The following is a 14,766-nucleotide window of genomic DNA, read 5'->3' on the forward strand; positions in this document are numbered from 1 at the left end:
GCCTGGATTAGAGAGGGTGCAGAGGAGATTTACCAGGATGCCGCCTGGATTAGAGAGGGTGCAGAGGAGATTCACCAGGATGCTGCCTGGATTAGAGAGGGTGCAGAGGAGATTCACCAGGATGCTGTCTGGATTAGAGAGGGTGCAGAGGAGATTTACCAGGATGCTGTCTGGATTAGAGAGGGTGCAGAGGAGATTTACCAGGATGCTGTCTGGATTAGAGAGGGTGCAGAGGAGATTCACCAGGATGCTGCCTGGATTAGAGAGGGTGCAGAGGAGATTCACCAGGATGCTGTCTGGAATAGAGAGGGTGCAGAGGAGATTTACCAGGATGCTGCCTGGATTAGAGAGGGTGCAGAGGAGATTTACCAGGATGCTGCCTGGATTAGAGAGGGTGCAGAGGAGATTTACCAGGATGCTGTCTGGATTAGAGAGGGTGCAGAGGAGATTCACCAGGATGCTGTCTGGATTAGAGAGGGTGCAGAGGAGATTTACCAGGATGCTGTCTGGATTAGAGAGGGTGCAGAGGAGATTTACCAGGATGCTGCCTGGATTAGAGAGGGTGCAGAGGAGATTCACCAGGATGCTGTCTGGTTTAGAGAGGGTGCAGAGGAGATTCACCAGGATGCTGTCTGGATTAGAGAGGGTGCAGAGGAGATTCACCAGGATGCTGTCTGGATTAGAGAGGGTGCAGAGGAGATTCACCAGGATGCTGTCTGGATTAGAGAGGGTGCAGAGGAGATTCACCAGGATGCTGTCTGGATTAGAGAGGATGCAGAGGAGATTCACCAGGATGCTGCCTGGATTAGAGAGGGTGCAGAGGAGATTCACCAGGATGCTGTCTGGATTAGAGAGGGTGCAGAGGAGATTCACCAGGATGCTGTCTGGATTAGAGAGGGTGCAGAGGAGATTTACCAGGATGCTGTCTGGATTAGAGAGGGTGCAGAGGAGATTCACCAGGATGCTGTCTGGATTAGAGAGGGTGCAGAGGAGATTTACCAGGATGCTGTCTGGATTAGAGAGGGTGCAGAGGAGATTCACCAGGATGCTGTCTGGATTAGAGAGGGTGCAGAGGAGATTTACCAGGATGCTGTCTGGATTAGAGAGGGTGCAGAGGAGATTCACCAGGATGCTGTCTGGATTAGAGAGGGTGCAGAGGAGATTCACCAGGATGCTGTCTGGATTAGAGAGGGTGCAGAGGAGATTCACCAGGATGCTGTCTGGATTAGAGAGGTTGCAGAGGAGATTTACCAGGAAGCTGTCTGGATTAGAGAGGGTGCAGAGGAGATTTACCAGGATGCTGTCTGGATTAGAGAGGGTGCAGAGGAGATTTACCAGGATGCTGTCTGGATTAGAGAGGGTGCAGAGGAGATTCACCAGGATGCTGTCTGGATTAGAGAGGGTGCAGAGGAGATTTACCAGGATGCTGTCTGGATTAGAGAGGGTGCAGAGGAGATTCACCAGGATGCTGTCTGGATTAGAGAGGGTGCAGAGGAGATTCACCAGGATGCTGCCTGGATTAGAGAGGGTGCAGAGGAGATTCACCAGGATGCTGTCTGGATTAGAGAGGGTGCAGAGGAGATTCACCAGGATGCTGTCTGGATTAGAGAGGGTGCAGAGGAGATTCACCAGGATGCTGCCTGGATTAGAGAGGGTGCAGAGGAGATTTACCAGGATGCTGCCTGGATTAGAGAGGGTGCAGAGGAGATTCACCAGGATGCTGTCTGGATTAGAGAGGGTGCAGAGGAGATTCACCAGGATGCTGTCTGGATTAGAGAGGGTGCAGAGGAGATTCACCAGGATGCTGTCTGGATTAGTGGGTGCAGAGGAGATTCACCAGGATGCTGCCTGGATTAGAGAGGGTGCAGAGGAGATTCACCAGGATGCTGTCTGGATTAGAGAGGGTGCAGAGGAGATTCACCAGGATGCTGTCTGGATTAGAGAGGGTGCAGAGGAGATTCACCAGGATGCTGCCTGGATTAGAGAGGGTGCAGAGGAGATTTAACAGGATGCTGTCTGGATTAGAGAGGGTGCAGAGGAGATTTACCAGGATGCTGCCTGGATTAGAGAGGGTGCAGAGGAGATTCACCAGGATGCTGTCTGGATTAGAGAGGGTGCAGAGGAGATTTACCAGGATGCTGCCTGGATTAGAGAGGGTGCAGAGGTGATTTACCAGGATGCTGTCTGGATTGGAGAGGGTGCAGAGGAGATTTACCAGGATGCTGTCTGGATTAGAGAGGGTGCAGAGGAGATTCACCAGGATGCTGTCTGGATTAGAGAGGGTGCAGAGGAGATTTACCAGGATGCTGTCTGGATTAGAGAGGGTGCAGAGGAGATTTACCAGGATGCTGTCTGGATTAGAGAGGGTGCAGAGGAGATTCACCAGGATGCTGCCTGGATTAGAGAGGGTGCAGAGGAGATTTACCAGGATGCTGCCTGGATTAGAGAGGGTGCAGAGGAGATTCACCAGGATGCTGCCCTGATTAGAGAGGGTGCAGAGGAGATTTACCAGGATGCTGCCTGGATTAGAGAGGGTGCAGAGGAGATTTACCAGGATGCTGTCTGGATTAGAGAGGGTGCAGAGGAGATTCACCAGGATGCTGTCTGGATTAGAGAGGGTGCAGAGGAGATTTACCAGGATGCTGTCTGGATTAGAGAGGGTGCAGAGGAGATTTACCAGGATGCTGCCTGGATTAGAGAGGGTGCAGAGGAGATTCACCAGGATGCTGTCTGGTTTAGAGAGGGTGCAGAGGAGATTCACCAGGATGCTGTCTGGATTAGAGAGGGTGCAGAGGAGATTCACCAGGATGCTGTCTGGATTAGAGAGGGTGCAGAGGAGATTCACCAGGATGCTGTCTGGATTAGAGAGGGTGCAGAGGAGATTCACCAGGATGCTGTCTGGATTAGAGAGGATGCAGAGGAGATTCACCAGGATGCTGCCTGGATTAGAGAGGGTGCAGAGGAGATTCACCAGGATGCTGTCTGGATTAGAGAGGGTGCAGAGGAGATTCACCAGGATGCTGTCTGGATTAGAGAGGGTGCAGAGGAGATTTACCAGGATGCTGTCTGGATTAGAGAGGGTGCAGAGGAGATTCACCAGGATGCTGTCTGGATTAGAGAGGGTGCAGAGGAGATTTACCAGGATGCTGTCTGGATTAGAGAGGGTGCAGAGGAGATTCACCAGGATGCTGTCTGGATTAGAGAGGGTGCAGAGGAGATTTACCAGGATGCTGTCTGGATTAGAGAGGGTGCAGAGGAGATTTACCAGGATGCTGCCTGGATTAGAGAGGGTGCAGAGGAGATTCACCAGGATGCTGTCTGGATTAGAGAGGGTGCAGAGGAGATTCACCAGGATGCTGTCTGGATTAGAGAGGGTGCAGAGGAGATTCACCAGGATGCTGTCTGGATTAGAGAGGGTGCAGAGGAGATTTACCAGGATGCTGTCTGGATTAGAGAGGGTGCAGAGGAGATTTACCAGGATGCTGTCTGGATTGGAGAGGGTGCAGAGGAGATTTACCAGGATGCTGTCTGGATTAGAGAGGGTGCAGAGGAGATTCACCAGGATGCTGCCTGGATTAGAGAGGGTGCAGAGGAGATTTACCAGGATGCTGCCTGGATTAGAGAGGGTACAGAGGAGATTTACCAGGATGCTACCTGGATTAGAGAGGGTGCTGAGGAGATTTACCAGGATGCTGCCTGGATTAGAGAGGGTGCAGAGGAGATTTACCAGGATGCTGCCTGGATTAGAGAGGGTACAGAGGAGATTTACCAGGATGCTACCTGGATTAGAGAGGGTGCAGAGGAGATTTACCAGGATGCTGCCTGGATTAGAGAGGGTGCAGATGAGATTTACCAGGATGCTGCCTGGATTAGAGAGGGTGCAGAGGAGATTTACCAGGATGCTGTCTGGATTAGAGAGGGTGCAGAGGAGATTTACCAGGATGCTGTCTGGATTGGAGAGGGTGCAGAGGAGATTTACCAGGATGCTGTCTGGATTGGAGAGGGTGCAGAGGAGATTTACCAGGATGCTGTCTGGATTGGAGAGGGTGCAGAGGAGATTTACCAGGAAGCTGTCTGGATTAGAGAGGGTGCAGAGGAGATTTACCAGGATGCTGCCTGGATTAGAGAGGGTACAGAGGAGATTTACCAGGATGCTGTCTGGATTAGAGAGGGTGCAGAGGAGATTGACCATGATGCTGTCTGGATTAGAGAGGGTGCTGAGGAGATTTACCAGGATGCTGCCTGGATTAGAGAGGGTACAGAGGAGATTTACCAGGATGCTGTCTGGATTAGAGAGGGTGCAGAGGAGATTGACCAGGATGCTGTCTGGATTAGAGAGGGTGCAGAGGAGATTTACCAGGATGCTGCCTGGATTAGAGAGGGTACAGAGGAGATTTACCAGGATGCTGCCTGGATTAGAGAGGGTACAGAGGAGATTTACCAGGATGCTGCCTGGATTAGAGAGGGTGCAGAGGAGATTTACCAGGATGCTGCCTGGATTAGAGAGGGTGCAGAGGAGATTTACCAGGATGCTGCCTGGATTAGAGAGGGTGCAGAGGAGATTTACCAGGATACTGTCTGGATTAGAGAGGGTGCAGAGGGGATTTACCAGGATACTGTCTGGATTAGAGAGGGTGCAGAGGAGATTCACCAGGATGCTGCCTGGATTAGAGAGGGTGCAGAGGAGATTTACCAGGATACTGTCTGGATTAGAGAGGGTGCAGAGGAGATTCACCAGGATGCTGCCTGGATTAGAGAGGGTGCAGAGGAGATTCACCAGGATGCTGCCTGGATTACAGAATATGTCTCATGAGGACAGGTTGAGTGAGCTGGAGCTTTTCCTTTTGGAGTGACAGAGGATGACAGCTGACTTGATCGAGATGATCAGAGACAAACAAGAATATCCGCAGATGCTGGAAATCCAAAGTAACACACAGGCAAAGATCAAGAGGACAGCCAAAGGATTTTCCCCAGGGTGGAAATGGCTAACAGGAGAGGGCATAATTTTACCAGAGTGACTGGAGGAAAGTACAGTGGGGATGTCAGAGGTAGGGTTTCTCACAGAGAGTGGTGGTGGGTGGAAAGCCATACTGCGGGTGGTGTAGAGGCAGATACATTAGGGACATTTAAGAGACTCTTAGACAGGTACATAAATGAAAGAATTATAGAGGGCTATGTGGGAGGGAAGGGTTATATTGATCTTAGAGTAGGATAAATGGTTAGCACGACTTTGTGGGCCAAAAGGCCTGTACTGTGCTCGACTGTTCTATGACACAGTACTGCTCCCCCTTGGCTACCGGCTGAATTCTGGGCTCGTGCTGTGATTTACAGGTGGTTATTGCTATGGGCAGTTTTACCACCCTGCAGGGCAGATGGGAGACACCGGGGGGGGGGGGGGGGTGGTCCTCGATGTGCACAGTTGGATGGACTCACCTCCAGCTGCTGGGTTCAGTGGCCAGCTCACACACCCCATGCTGTCCAGGACAACCAATCGATGGGATCTGCTGTTGTAGGTTACTGGAAAGCAGAAATGAGTCACACAGCACCGAAACACGCTCTTCAGCCCAACACGACCCAGATCTGTGTCCGGGACAGACCCGTTTGTCCCATTTCCCTCGAACTTTCCGACCCATGTACCTGCCTGAGTATCTTTGAAATGGTGTTGCTGTTCCTACCTCAACCACTTCTGGCAGCTCATCCAACACAGATACCACACACTAGGTAACAAAATTTGCCCTTCGGGTTCCCATTAATCTCTCCCCCTCACCTTAAACCTGTGCCCTCTAGTTTGTGATGCTCCAGCCATGGGTAAATTTGTGTGTATTTACCCTCTCTACACCCCTCTATGAGATCAGTCCCCATCTTTCTCTGCTCCAAGGAACAAAGTTAATATAACATAGCCCCCTCACCCACTTCCTCCGACATCTCGACGAAAATGTCCCTGTACAGAACATGGAAAATGGAACAGTACAGGCCCTTCGGCCCACAATGTTGTGCTGACCTTTTAGTCTACTCTAAGCTTTGTCTAACCCTTGATGAACACAATTGGAGGACATCACGTCCACCTGCTGAGTTCTGTGGTCAGCTCACATATCTCACAGCTCTCCATTTTTCTATCATCCATGTCCCAATCTAAGAACCTCTAAAATGCCTCCAAAGTATTTGCCTCTACCACTACCCCTGCCAGTGCATTCCACACACCCACCACTCTCTGTGTAAAATCTCACTTCTGACGTTCCCCTATACTTTCTTCCAATCACCTTAAAGTTATGTTCCCTCGTATTCAGCCCTGGAGAAAAGTCCATAAGACCTTAAGACATAGGAGCAGAATTAGGCCATTCAGCCCATCTGGTCCGCTACACCATTCCATCATGGCTGATCCCGGATCCCACTCCACCCCATACACCTGCCTTCTCACCATATCCTTTGATTCCCTGACTGATCAGGAAACGATCAACTTCCACCTTAAATATACCCCCGGACTTGGCCTCCACCGCAGTCTGTGCCAGAGCATTCCACAGATTCACCAGTCTCTGGCTAAAAAAAATTCCTCCTTACCTCAGTTCTGAAAGGTCGCCCCTCAGTTTTGAGGCTGTGCCCTCCAGTTCCGGATACCCCCACCACAGGAAACATCCTCTCCACATCCAGTCCTTTCAACATTCGGTAGGTTTCAATGAGATCCCCTCGCAGTCTTCTCAGTTCCGATGAGTACAGCCCCAAAGCTGCCAAACGCTCCTCGTATATTAACCCCTTCATTCCCAGAATCATTCTCGTGAACCTCCTCTGGACTCTCTCCAATGACAACACATCCTTTCCGAGATATGGGGCCCAAAACTGTTGACAATACTCCAAGTGCAGCCTGATTAGTGTCTTATAAAGTCTCAGCATTTTCTCCTTGCTCTTATATTCTATTCCCCTTGAAATAAATGCCAACATTGCATTTGCCTTCTTTACCACAGACTCAACCTGTAAATTAACCTTCTTTTTCTTTTTTTTTAATTACAAAATCCTTTATTACAAATACCAGTGCTATACAATATATACAAATCAGTGGCAAACACAGTTACTTCACTACAAATAGACAATAGACATTACACCAAAATGTCGCCATCTCTATCCACGATGGCATTTACACCCCGCGGAGCCCAACGGTCTCGAAACTCCTCTAACGTCGCCGTGGGCTGCGCGTGTTCTTTTTCAATATTTACCCGGGCACGAACATACCCTCTAAACATTGCCAGGCAGTCTGCCCGGGGAGATCCTCCCGCCACCCGTTTCCAAGACCCTCGGATGGCGGATTTCGCCAGCCCCAGGAGCAAGTTGACTAGGACATCCTCATCCCTCCATGCCCCCTTCCTTACTGGATGACCATATATAAATAGGGTGGGGCTAAAAAATATGGAACGCTTCACGAATTTGCGTGTCATCCTTGCGCAGGGGCCATGCTAATCTTCTCTGTATCGTTCCAATTTTAGTATATGTGCTGCCGAAGCGAGCACATATATTAACCTTCTGGGAGTCTTGCACAAGGACTCCTAAGTCCCTCTGCACCTCTGATGTTTGAATCTAGATTAGTTAACAGTCTGCACTATTGTTCCTTTTCCCAAAGTGCATTATCATACATTTCCCAACACTGTATCCATCTGCCAATTTTTTGCCCATTTTTCCAATTTGTCCAAGTCCTGCTGCAATCACATTAGTTCCTCAGCACTATCTACCCCTCCACTTATTTTTGTATCATGCACAAAGCCATCAATTCCATTATCTACATCAATGACAAACAATAGGAAAAGTAGTGGTCTCAATACCAACCCCTGAGGAACACCACTAGTCACTGGCATCCAACCAGAAAAGGCCCCTTTTATTCCCAATTGTTGCCTCCTGTCTGTCAGCCATTCCTCTATCCAAGCCAGTGATACTATAACACTATAACACTATAGGACTTTATCTTGTTAAGCAGCTTCATGTGTGGCACCTTATCAAATGTCTTCTGAAAATCGAAGTAAATGACATCCACTGCCTCTCCTTTGTCCACCCTGCTTGTTATTTCATCAAAGAACTTTAACAGATCTGTCAGGCGAGATTTCCCTTTACGGAAACCATGCTGACTTTGATTTATTTTATCATTAGTCTCTAAGTACCCCCAAACCTCCTCTTTAATAATAGATTCCAACACTTTCCCAACTACTGAGGTGAGGCTAACGGGCTTATAATTTCCTTTCTTTTACAGGCCAGTTAGCCTCAGTTAACCTCAGTGATTGGGAAATTGTCCCATCACACACTCCCGGGGTCAGACACAGAGTGAAGCTCCCTCCATACCATCCCATCACACACTCCTGGGATCAGACACAGAGTGAATCTCCCTCCACACCGTCCCATCACACACTCCCGGGGTCAGACACAGAGTGAATCTCCCTCCACACCGTCCCATCACACACTCCCAGGGTCAACCACAGAGTGAATCTCCCTCCACACTGTCCCATCACACACTCCCGGTGTCAGACACAGAGTGAAGCTCCCTCCACACTGTCCCATCACACACTCCCGGGGTCAGACACAGAGTGAATCTCCCTCCACATCGTCCCATCACATCGTCCCATCACACACTCCCGGGGTCAGACGCAGAGTGAAACTCCCTCCACACTGTCCCATCACACACTCCCGGGGTCAGACACAGAGTGAATCTCCTTCCACATCGTCCAATCACACACTCCCGGGGTCAGACACAAAGTGAATCTCCCTCCACACCATCCCATCACACACTCCCGGGGTCAGACGCAGAGTGAAACTCCCTCCACACCGTCCCATCACACACTCCTGGGGTCAGACACAGAGTGAAACTCCCTCCACACCGTCCCATCACACACTCCCCGGGTCAGACACAGAGTGAAGCTCCCTCTACACCATCCCATCACACACTCCCGGGGTCAGACACAGAGTGAATCTCCCTCCACACCGTCCCATCACACACTCCCGGGGTCAGACACAGAGTGAAGCTCCTTCCACACTGTCCCATCACACACTCCTGGGGTCAGACACAGAGTGAAGCTCCCTCCACACCGTCCCATCACACACTCCCTCCACACCATCCCATCACACACTCCCGGGGTCAGACACAGAGTGAATCTCCCTCCACACCGTCCCATCACACACTCCCGGGGTCAGACACAGAGTGAAGCTCTGTCCTACTGTCCCATCACACACTCCCGGGGTCAGACACAGAGTGAAGCTCTGTCCTTCTGTCCCATCACAAAGACCCCCAAACAGGATGACAGGGTTATGTACACAAGCAGGTCCTCATAACCTCCATTCATGTGGCATCTGCTCTGAACTGAAATTTGATTGGAAAATCTCGACTGAATCTCACCTCCCAGGGCTTCCATCCGGTTCCTCAGAAAGGCAAAACTGGACACCAAAGCTGGTTTAAAATTCAGCACATGGGTGCTACCCATAGCGTCTGAGATTGACGATGGGGAGCTCCATATCCGGTCACCAGAGTCCCATGCTCCGGGCTCAGGTTGCACAGTTTCCATGTCGGATCCAGCATCCACCTTGCTGCCAACGTTCAGCATCCTGTGTAAAGGGAATAGAAAGGAAGTCAAGCTCCTCAGAAAACAACCAGCTTTGTCACAAATATCAAAATGCAACACACAACAATTTTCAGAAATTCCTCACCAGCGTATCACACACTCCCGGGGTCAGACGCAGAGTGAAACTCCCTCCGCACCGTCCCATCACACACTCCCGGGGTCAGACACAGAGTGAATCTCCCTCTACACCGTCCCATCACACACTCCCGGGGACAGACACAGAGTGAATCTCCCTCCACACTGTCCCATCACACACTCTCGGGGTCAGACACAGAGTGAAGCTCCCTCCACACCGTCCCATCACACACTCCCTCCACACCATCCCATCACACACTCCCGGGGTCAGACACAGAGTGAATCTCCCTCTACACCGTCCCATCACACACTCCCGGGGTCAGACACAGAGTGAATCTCCCTCCACACCGTCCCATCACACACTCCCGGGGTCAGACACAGAGTGAAACTCCCTCCACACCGTCCCATCACACACTCCCAGGGTCAGACACAGAGTGAATCTCGCCCCACACCGTCCCACACACTCCCGGGGTCAGACACAGAGTGAAACTCCCTCCACACCGTCCCATCACACACTCCCAGGGTCAGACACAGAGTGAATCTCCCTCCACACCGTCCCATCACACACTCCCGGGGTCAGACACAGAGTGAAACTCCCTCCACAATGTCCCATCACACACTCCCTCCACACCATCCCATCACACACTCCCGGGGTCAGACACAGAGTGAAGCTCCCTCCACACCGTCCCATCACACACTCCCGGGGGTCAGACACAGAGTGAAGCTCCCTCCACACCGTCCCATCACACACTCCCTCCACACCATCCCATCACATACTCCCGGGGTCAGACACAGAGTGAAGCTCCCTCCACACCGTCCCATCACACACTCCCAGGGTCAGACACAGAGTGAATCTCGCCCCACACCGTCCCACACACTCCCGGGGTCAGACACAGAGTGAAACTCCCTCCACACCGTCCCATCACACACTCCCAGGGTCAGACACAGAGTGAATCTCCCTCCACACCGTCCCATCAAACACTCCCGGGGTCGGGCACAGAGTGAAACTCCCTCCGCAACGTCCCATCACACACTCCCGGGGTCAGACACAGAGTGAATCTCCCTCCACACCGTCCCATCACACACTCCCGGGGTCAGACACAGAGTGAAACTCCCTCCACAATGTCCCATCACACACTCCCTCCACACCATCCCATCACACACTCCCGGGGTCAGACACAGAGTGAAGCTCCCTCCACACCGTCCCATCACACACTCCCGGGGGTCAGACACAGAGTGAAGCTCCCTCCACACCGTCCCATCACACACTCCCTCCACACCATCCCATCACATACTCCCGGGGTCAGACACAGAGTGAAGCTCCCTCCACACCGTCCCATCACACACTCCCTCCACACCATCCCATCACACACTCCCGGGGTCAGACACAGAGTGAAGCTCCCTCCACACCGTCCCATCACACACTCCCTCCACACCATCCCATCACACACTCCCGGGGTCAGACACAGAGTGAAGCTCCCTCCACACCGTCCCATCACACACTCCCTCCACACCATCCCATCACACACTCCCGGGGTCAGACACAGAGTGAATCTCCCTCCACACCGTCCCATCACACACTCCCGGGGTCAGACACAGAGTGAAGCTCCCTCCACACCGTCCCATCACACACTCCCGGGGTCAGACACAGAGTGAATCTCCCTCCACACTGTCCCATCACACACTCCCGGGGTCAGACACAGAGTGAAGCTCCCTCCACACCGTCCCATCACACACTCCCTCCACACCATCCCATCACACACTCCCGGGGTCAGACACAGAGTGAAGCTCCCTCCACACCGTCCCATCACACACTCCCGGGGTCAGACACAGAGTGAAGCTCCTTCCACACCGTCCCATCACACACTCCCGGGGTCAGACACAGAGTTAAAGCCCTCCACACCGTCCCATCACACACTCCCGGGGTCAGACACAGAGTGAAAGCCCTCCACACCGTCCCATCACACACTCCCGGGGTCAGACACAGAGTGAAACTCCCTCCCCACTGTCCCATCACACACTCCCGGGGTCAGACACAGAGTGAAGCTCCCTCCACACCGTCCCATCACACACTCCCCCCACACTGTCCCATCACACACTCCCGGGGTCAGACACAGAGAGAAGCTCCCTCCACACCGTCCCATCACACACTCCCTCCACACCGTCCCATCACACACTCCCGGGGTCAGACACAGAGTGAAGCTCCCTCCACACCGTCCCATCACACACTCCCGGGGTCAGACACAGAGTGAAGCTCCCTCCACACCGTCCCATCGCACACTCCCGGGGTCAGACACAGAGTGAATCTCCATCCACACCGTCCCATCACACACTCCCGGGGTCAGACACAGAGTGAAGCTCCCTCCACACCGTCCCATCGCACATTCCCGGGGTCAGACACAGAGTGAAGCTCCCTGTCCACTCTATCCAATTTTCCAGACTCCTTTTCCTTTCCCAGAATTGCCAGCCTGTGATGTCTGTCCCCTCTGGGGTCCTGGGTATCAACAGTTCTGAGGATCTGGGCCCATCATTTTGATGCAATTAACAAGGCACAACAGCAGTTACATTTCACTAGGAGTTTTTGGAGATCTGCTATGTCACCTAAATCTCTAGCAAATTTCTACAGATGTACCGCAAAGAGCATTCTGACTAACTGATTCAGCATCTCGTACGGAGGGGCCACTGCACAGGATCGGTAAAAGCTGCGGAGTATTGTAAACTCAGCCAGCTCTACCACGGGCATTCACTCCCCCGGCATTGAGGGCATCTCCAAAAGGTGATGCCTCAAGAGGGCAGTATCCACCATTAAGGACCCTCATCACCCAGGGCTTGGCCCCCACTCATTGCTACTATCTGGGAGGAGGTACGGGACCCCGAAGCCCCACACTCAATGTTTTAGGAACAGCTTTTTCCCTTTGGCCATCAGATTGCTGAACAGACTGTGAACCAACCCATGGAGACTTCCTCAGCATCTTGCTTTGTTTTTGCACTAATAAATATACATAGAGCTACATATTCCTTTGTGTAACTTATGTACAATGTACTGTGTATGTTAATCAAAATGGCTTCTTTGTTTTGTTAAGAGTAGGAATGCTTCTTTGTATGATAAGTGTTTCTCTCGCAGTTGTTTAGCTTTAGACTTGCTGATATCGGGATTGTATTCATTTGTTGACCAATGGGGAATGTTATTTTGTCTTGTGGGTCTGGGAGCGGGGTTTTTGGCGGTTTTTTCAGGGGAGTTGGGAAGAAGATGCCGAGGACGGTGGACGTGCGCTGCACTGCTCGGTCGACCACCGGGGGCGGTCCCAGGTGCAAGGACGTGGAGGTCGGAGGAAAGTGACGAGGGGTCGAATGGTTCGATGGTTGAGCTCCAACGATGTGCACTGAACTGACTGAACTTTGATAAGTTGGCGCCTTTTACTTTATTTTCTTTTCCTTCATATATACTGTATTGCATAGTACTCTTTTAGTTTTAGTAATATCTTTAAAGTGTATTCCATAACGGTATCTGGTGTGAGTTTGATATGGTGTGTGTGCGCGCGGCATGAACTTGATTCTCACAGCATCTGCGTGTACGGGAGGTGGGGTTGGTGAGGGGCTGGATCTCCTTTTCCCCTAGACATATACCAGCCTGTTGGGTAGGTGTTACACTTACAGTAGTATTTTTAAGTGCTGCACCGTACTACTGACACAAAACAATACAATTCATGACATATGTCAGTGATAATGTGATTCTGACCCTTACTGTGTACACGTGCATCAAGACTCAACATTGCAGATTGTTTCGTGTCATTTCCCATACACGTGTGTAAATGAGAATGAAATAATTGTTGCTCTAAATTCAAAGCATAAGCATAAACACAATAAGATAAAGAACACAATAATAATTAAAACTCAATAAATATAAATACATAAGATAGCTTATATACATTGTCAGTCCATAGAGTGACGCCAGGCACAGGGGTGTCTGTGGATAAAGGGACTGACAGGAAATGATGAAGTAGTGGTGGTTGGGGGTGTGGAGGGGTGGGTTAGCGGGTGGAGGTGTTGATCAGCCTCACTGCTTGGGGTAAATAACTGTTTTAGAGTCTGGTGGTCCTGGTGTGGATGCTGCAAAGCCCCCTCCCTGAGGGGAGTGGAACACCTCACACTTGTCTGCATTAAATTCCATCTGCCACTTCTCAGCCCATTCTTTCCACTGGAAGCCATGACAGCTTTCCTCGCTGTCCACTATACCCCCAACCTCTGCGCCATCCGCAGATTTGCTCTTTGCACATCGGCTCTGCCCGTGACCGCACAGAACTGCAAAGAGCTGTGGGTGCAACTCAGCGTGTCCCAGGAAACAGGATTAAGGTGAGAGGGGAGAGATTCAATCGCAACCTGAGAGGCAACAGCGTAGTACTGCTGTGGAATGAGCTGCCAGAAGAAATGACTGAGGCAGGTATAATAATTTCAATTAGAAGACAGTTGGGTAGATACATGGATTGGCAAGGTTTAGAAGGTTCTGGGCCAAATGATAGTGACTTGGATGGGGCAGCTTGGTCAACATGGTCCAGATGGGCCAAAGGGCCTGTTTCTGCACAGTATAACTCTATGACTCAATGACTCTAACTGGGTGGGAATGAACATCACAGGTTAAGCTAAGAAAGGCTTGAGAGGCTAAGGAAATTTGACATGTCACCTTCTACCCTCACTATAGAAAGCTTCCTCTACAGATGCATCGCTGCTCGGCCCGAGACCACAAGAAAATGGAGAGAGTTGTGGAGGCAGCTCAGCAGATCACGGAAACCAGCCTCTCCTCCATGAACCCCGACTACGCCTCTCGCTGGCTCAGTACAGCAGCCAGCGTCATCACCCTGGATGTTCTTGCTTACCTCCCCCCCCACCCCCCTCCATCAGGTACACAAAAGCCTGAAAGCGTGTCCCACCAGGCTCAAGGACAGCCTGCACCCCACTGCTGTAAGTATTTTATAGTTCCCCAGTGTGATAAGATGAACTCGACCTCATATTCTACCTCATTGTGACCTTGTGCATTGTCTGCCTACACGGCACTTTCTCTGTAGCTATTACACTTTATTCTGCATTCTGTTATTGTCGTATC

At 51.2% G+C, this 14,766-nt stretch overlaps 1 protein-coding gene and 1 non-coding gene across 2 annotated transcripts in view; both read right to left on the reverse strand.

Annotated features, from left to right (window-relative positions):
• Positions 1-9,553, reverse strand: part of LOC140741695 (uncharacterized) — a 92,873-nt gene extending 83,320 nt beyond the window's left edge. Inside the window, exons 1-2 of the mRNA XM_073071982.1 lie at positions 9,368-9,553; positions 5,434-5,517 (exon numbers count right to left, since the gene is read on the reverse strand). Of these exons, the coding sequence (XP_072928083.1) occupies positions 5,434-5,517; positions 9,368-9,533 (250 nt within the window). The 5' untranslated portion in view covers positions 9,534-9,553. The remainder of the gene's footprint in view (positions 1-5,433; positions 5,518-9,367) is intronic.
• Positions 7,393-7,499, reverse strand: LOC140742157 (U6 spliceosomal RNA). Its single transcript, XR_012102233.1, has one exon. It is a non-coding gene; the product is annotated as a U6 spliceosomal RNA (small nuclear RNA).
• Positions 9,554-14,766: the final 5,213 nt, after the last annotated feature.

Source organism: Hemitrygon akajei, chromosome 19 (genome assembly GCF_048418815.1).
Source record: "Hemitrygon akajei chromosome 19, sHemAka1.3, whole genome shotgun sequence".
NCBI classification, from domain to species: domain Eukaryota; kingdom Metazoa; phylum Chordata; class Chondrichthyes; order Myliobatiformes; family Dasyatidae; genus Hemitrygon; species Hemitrygon akajei.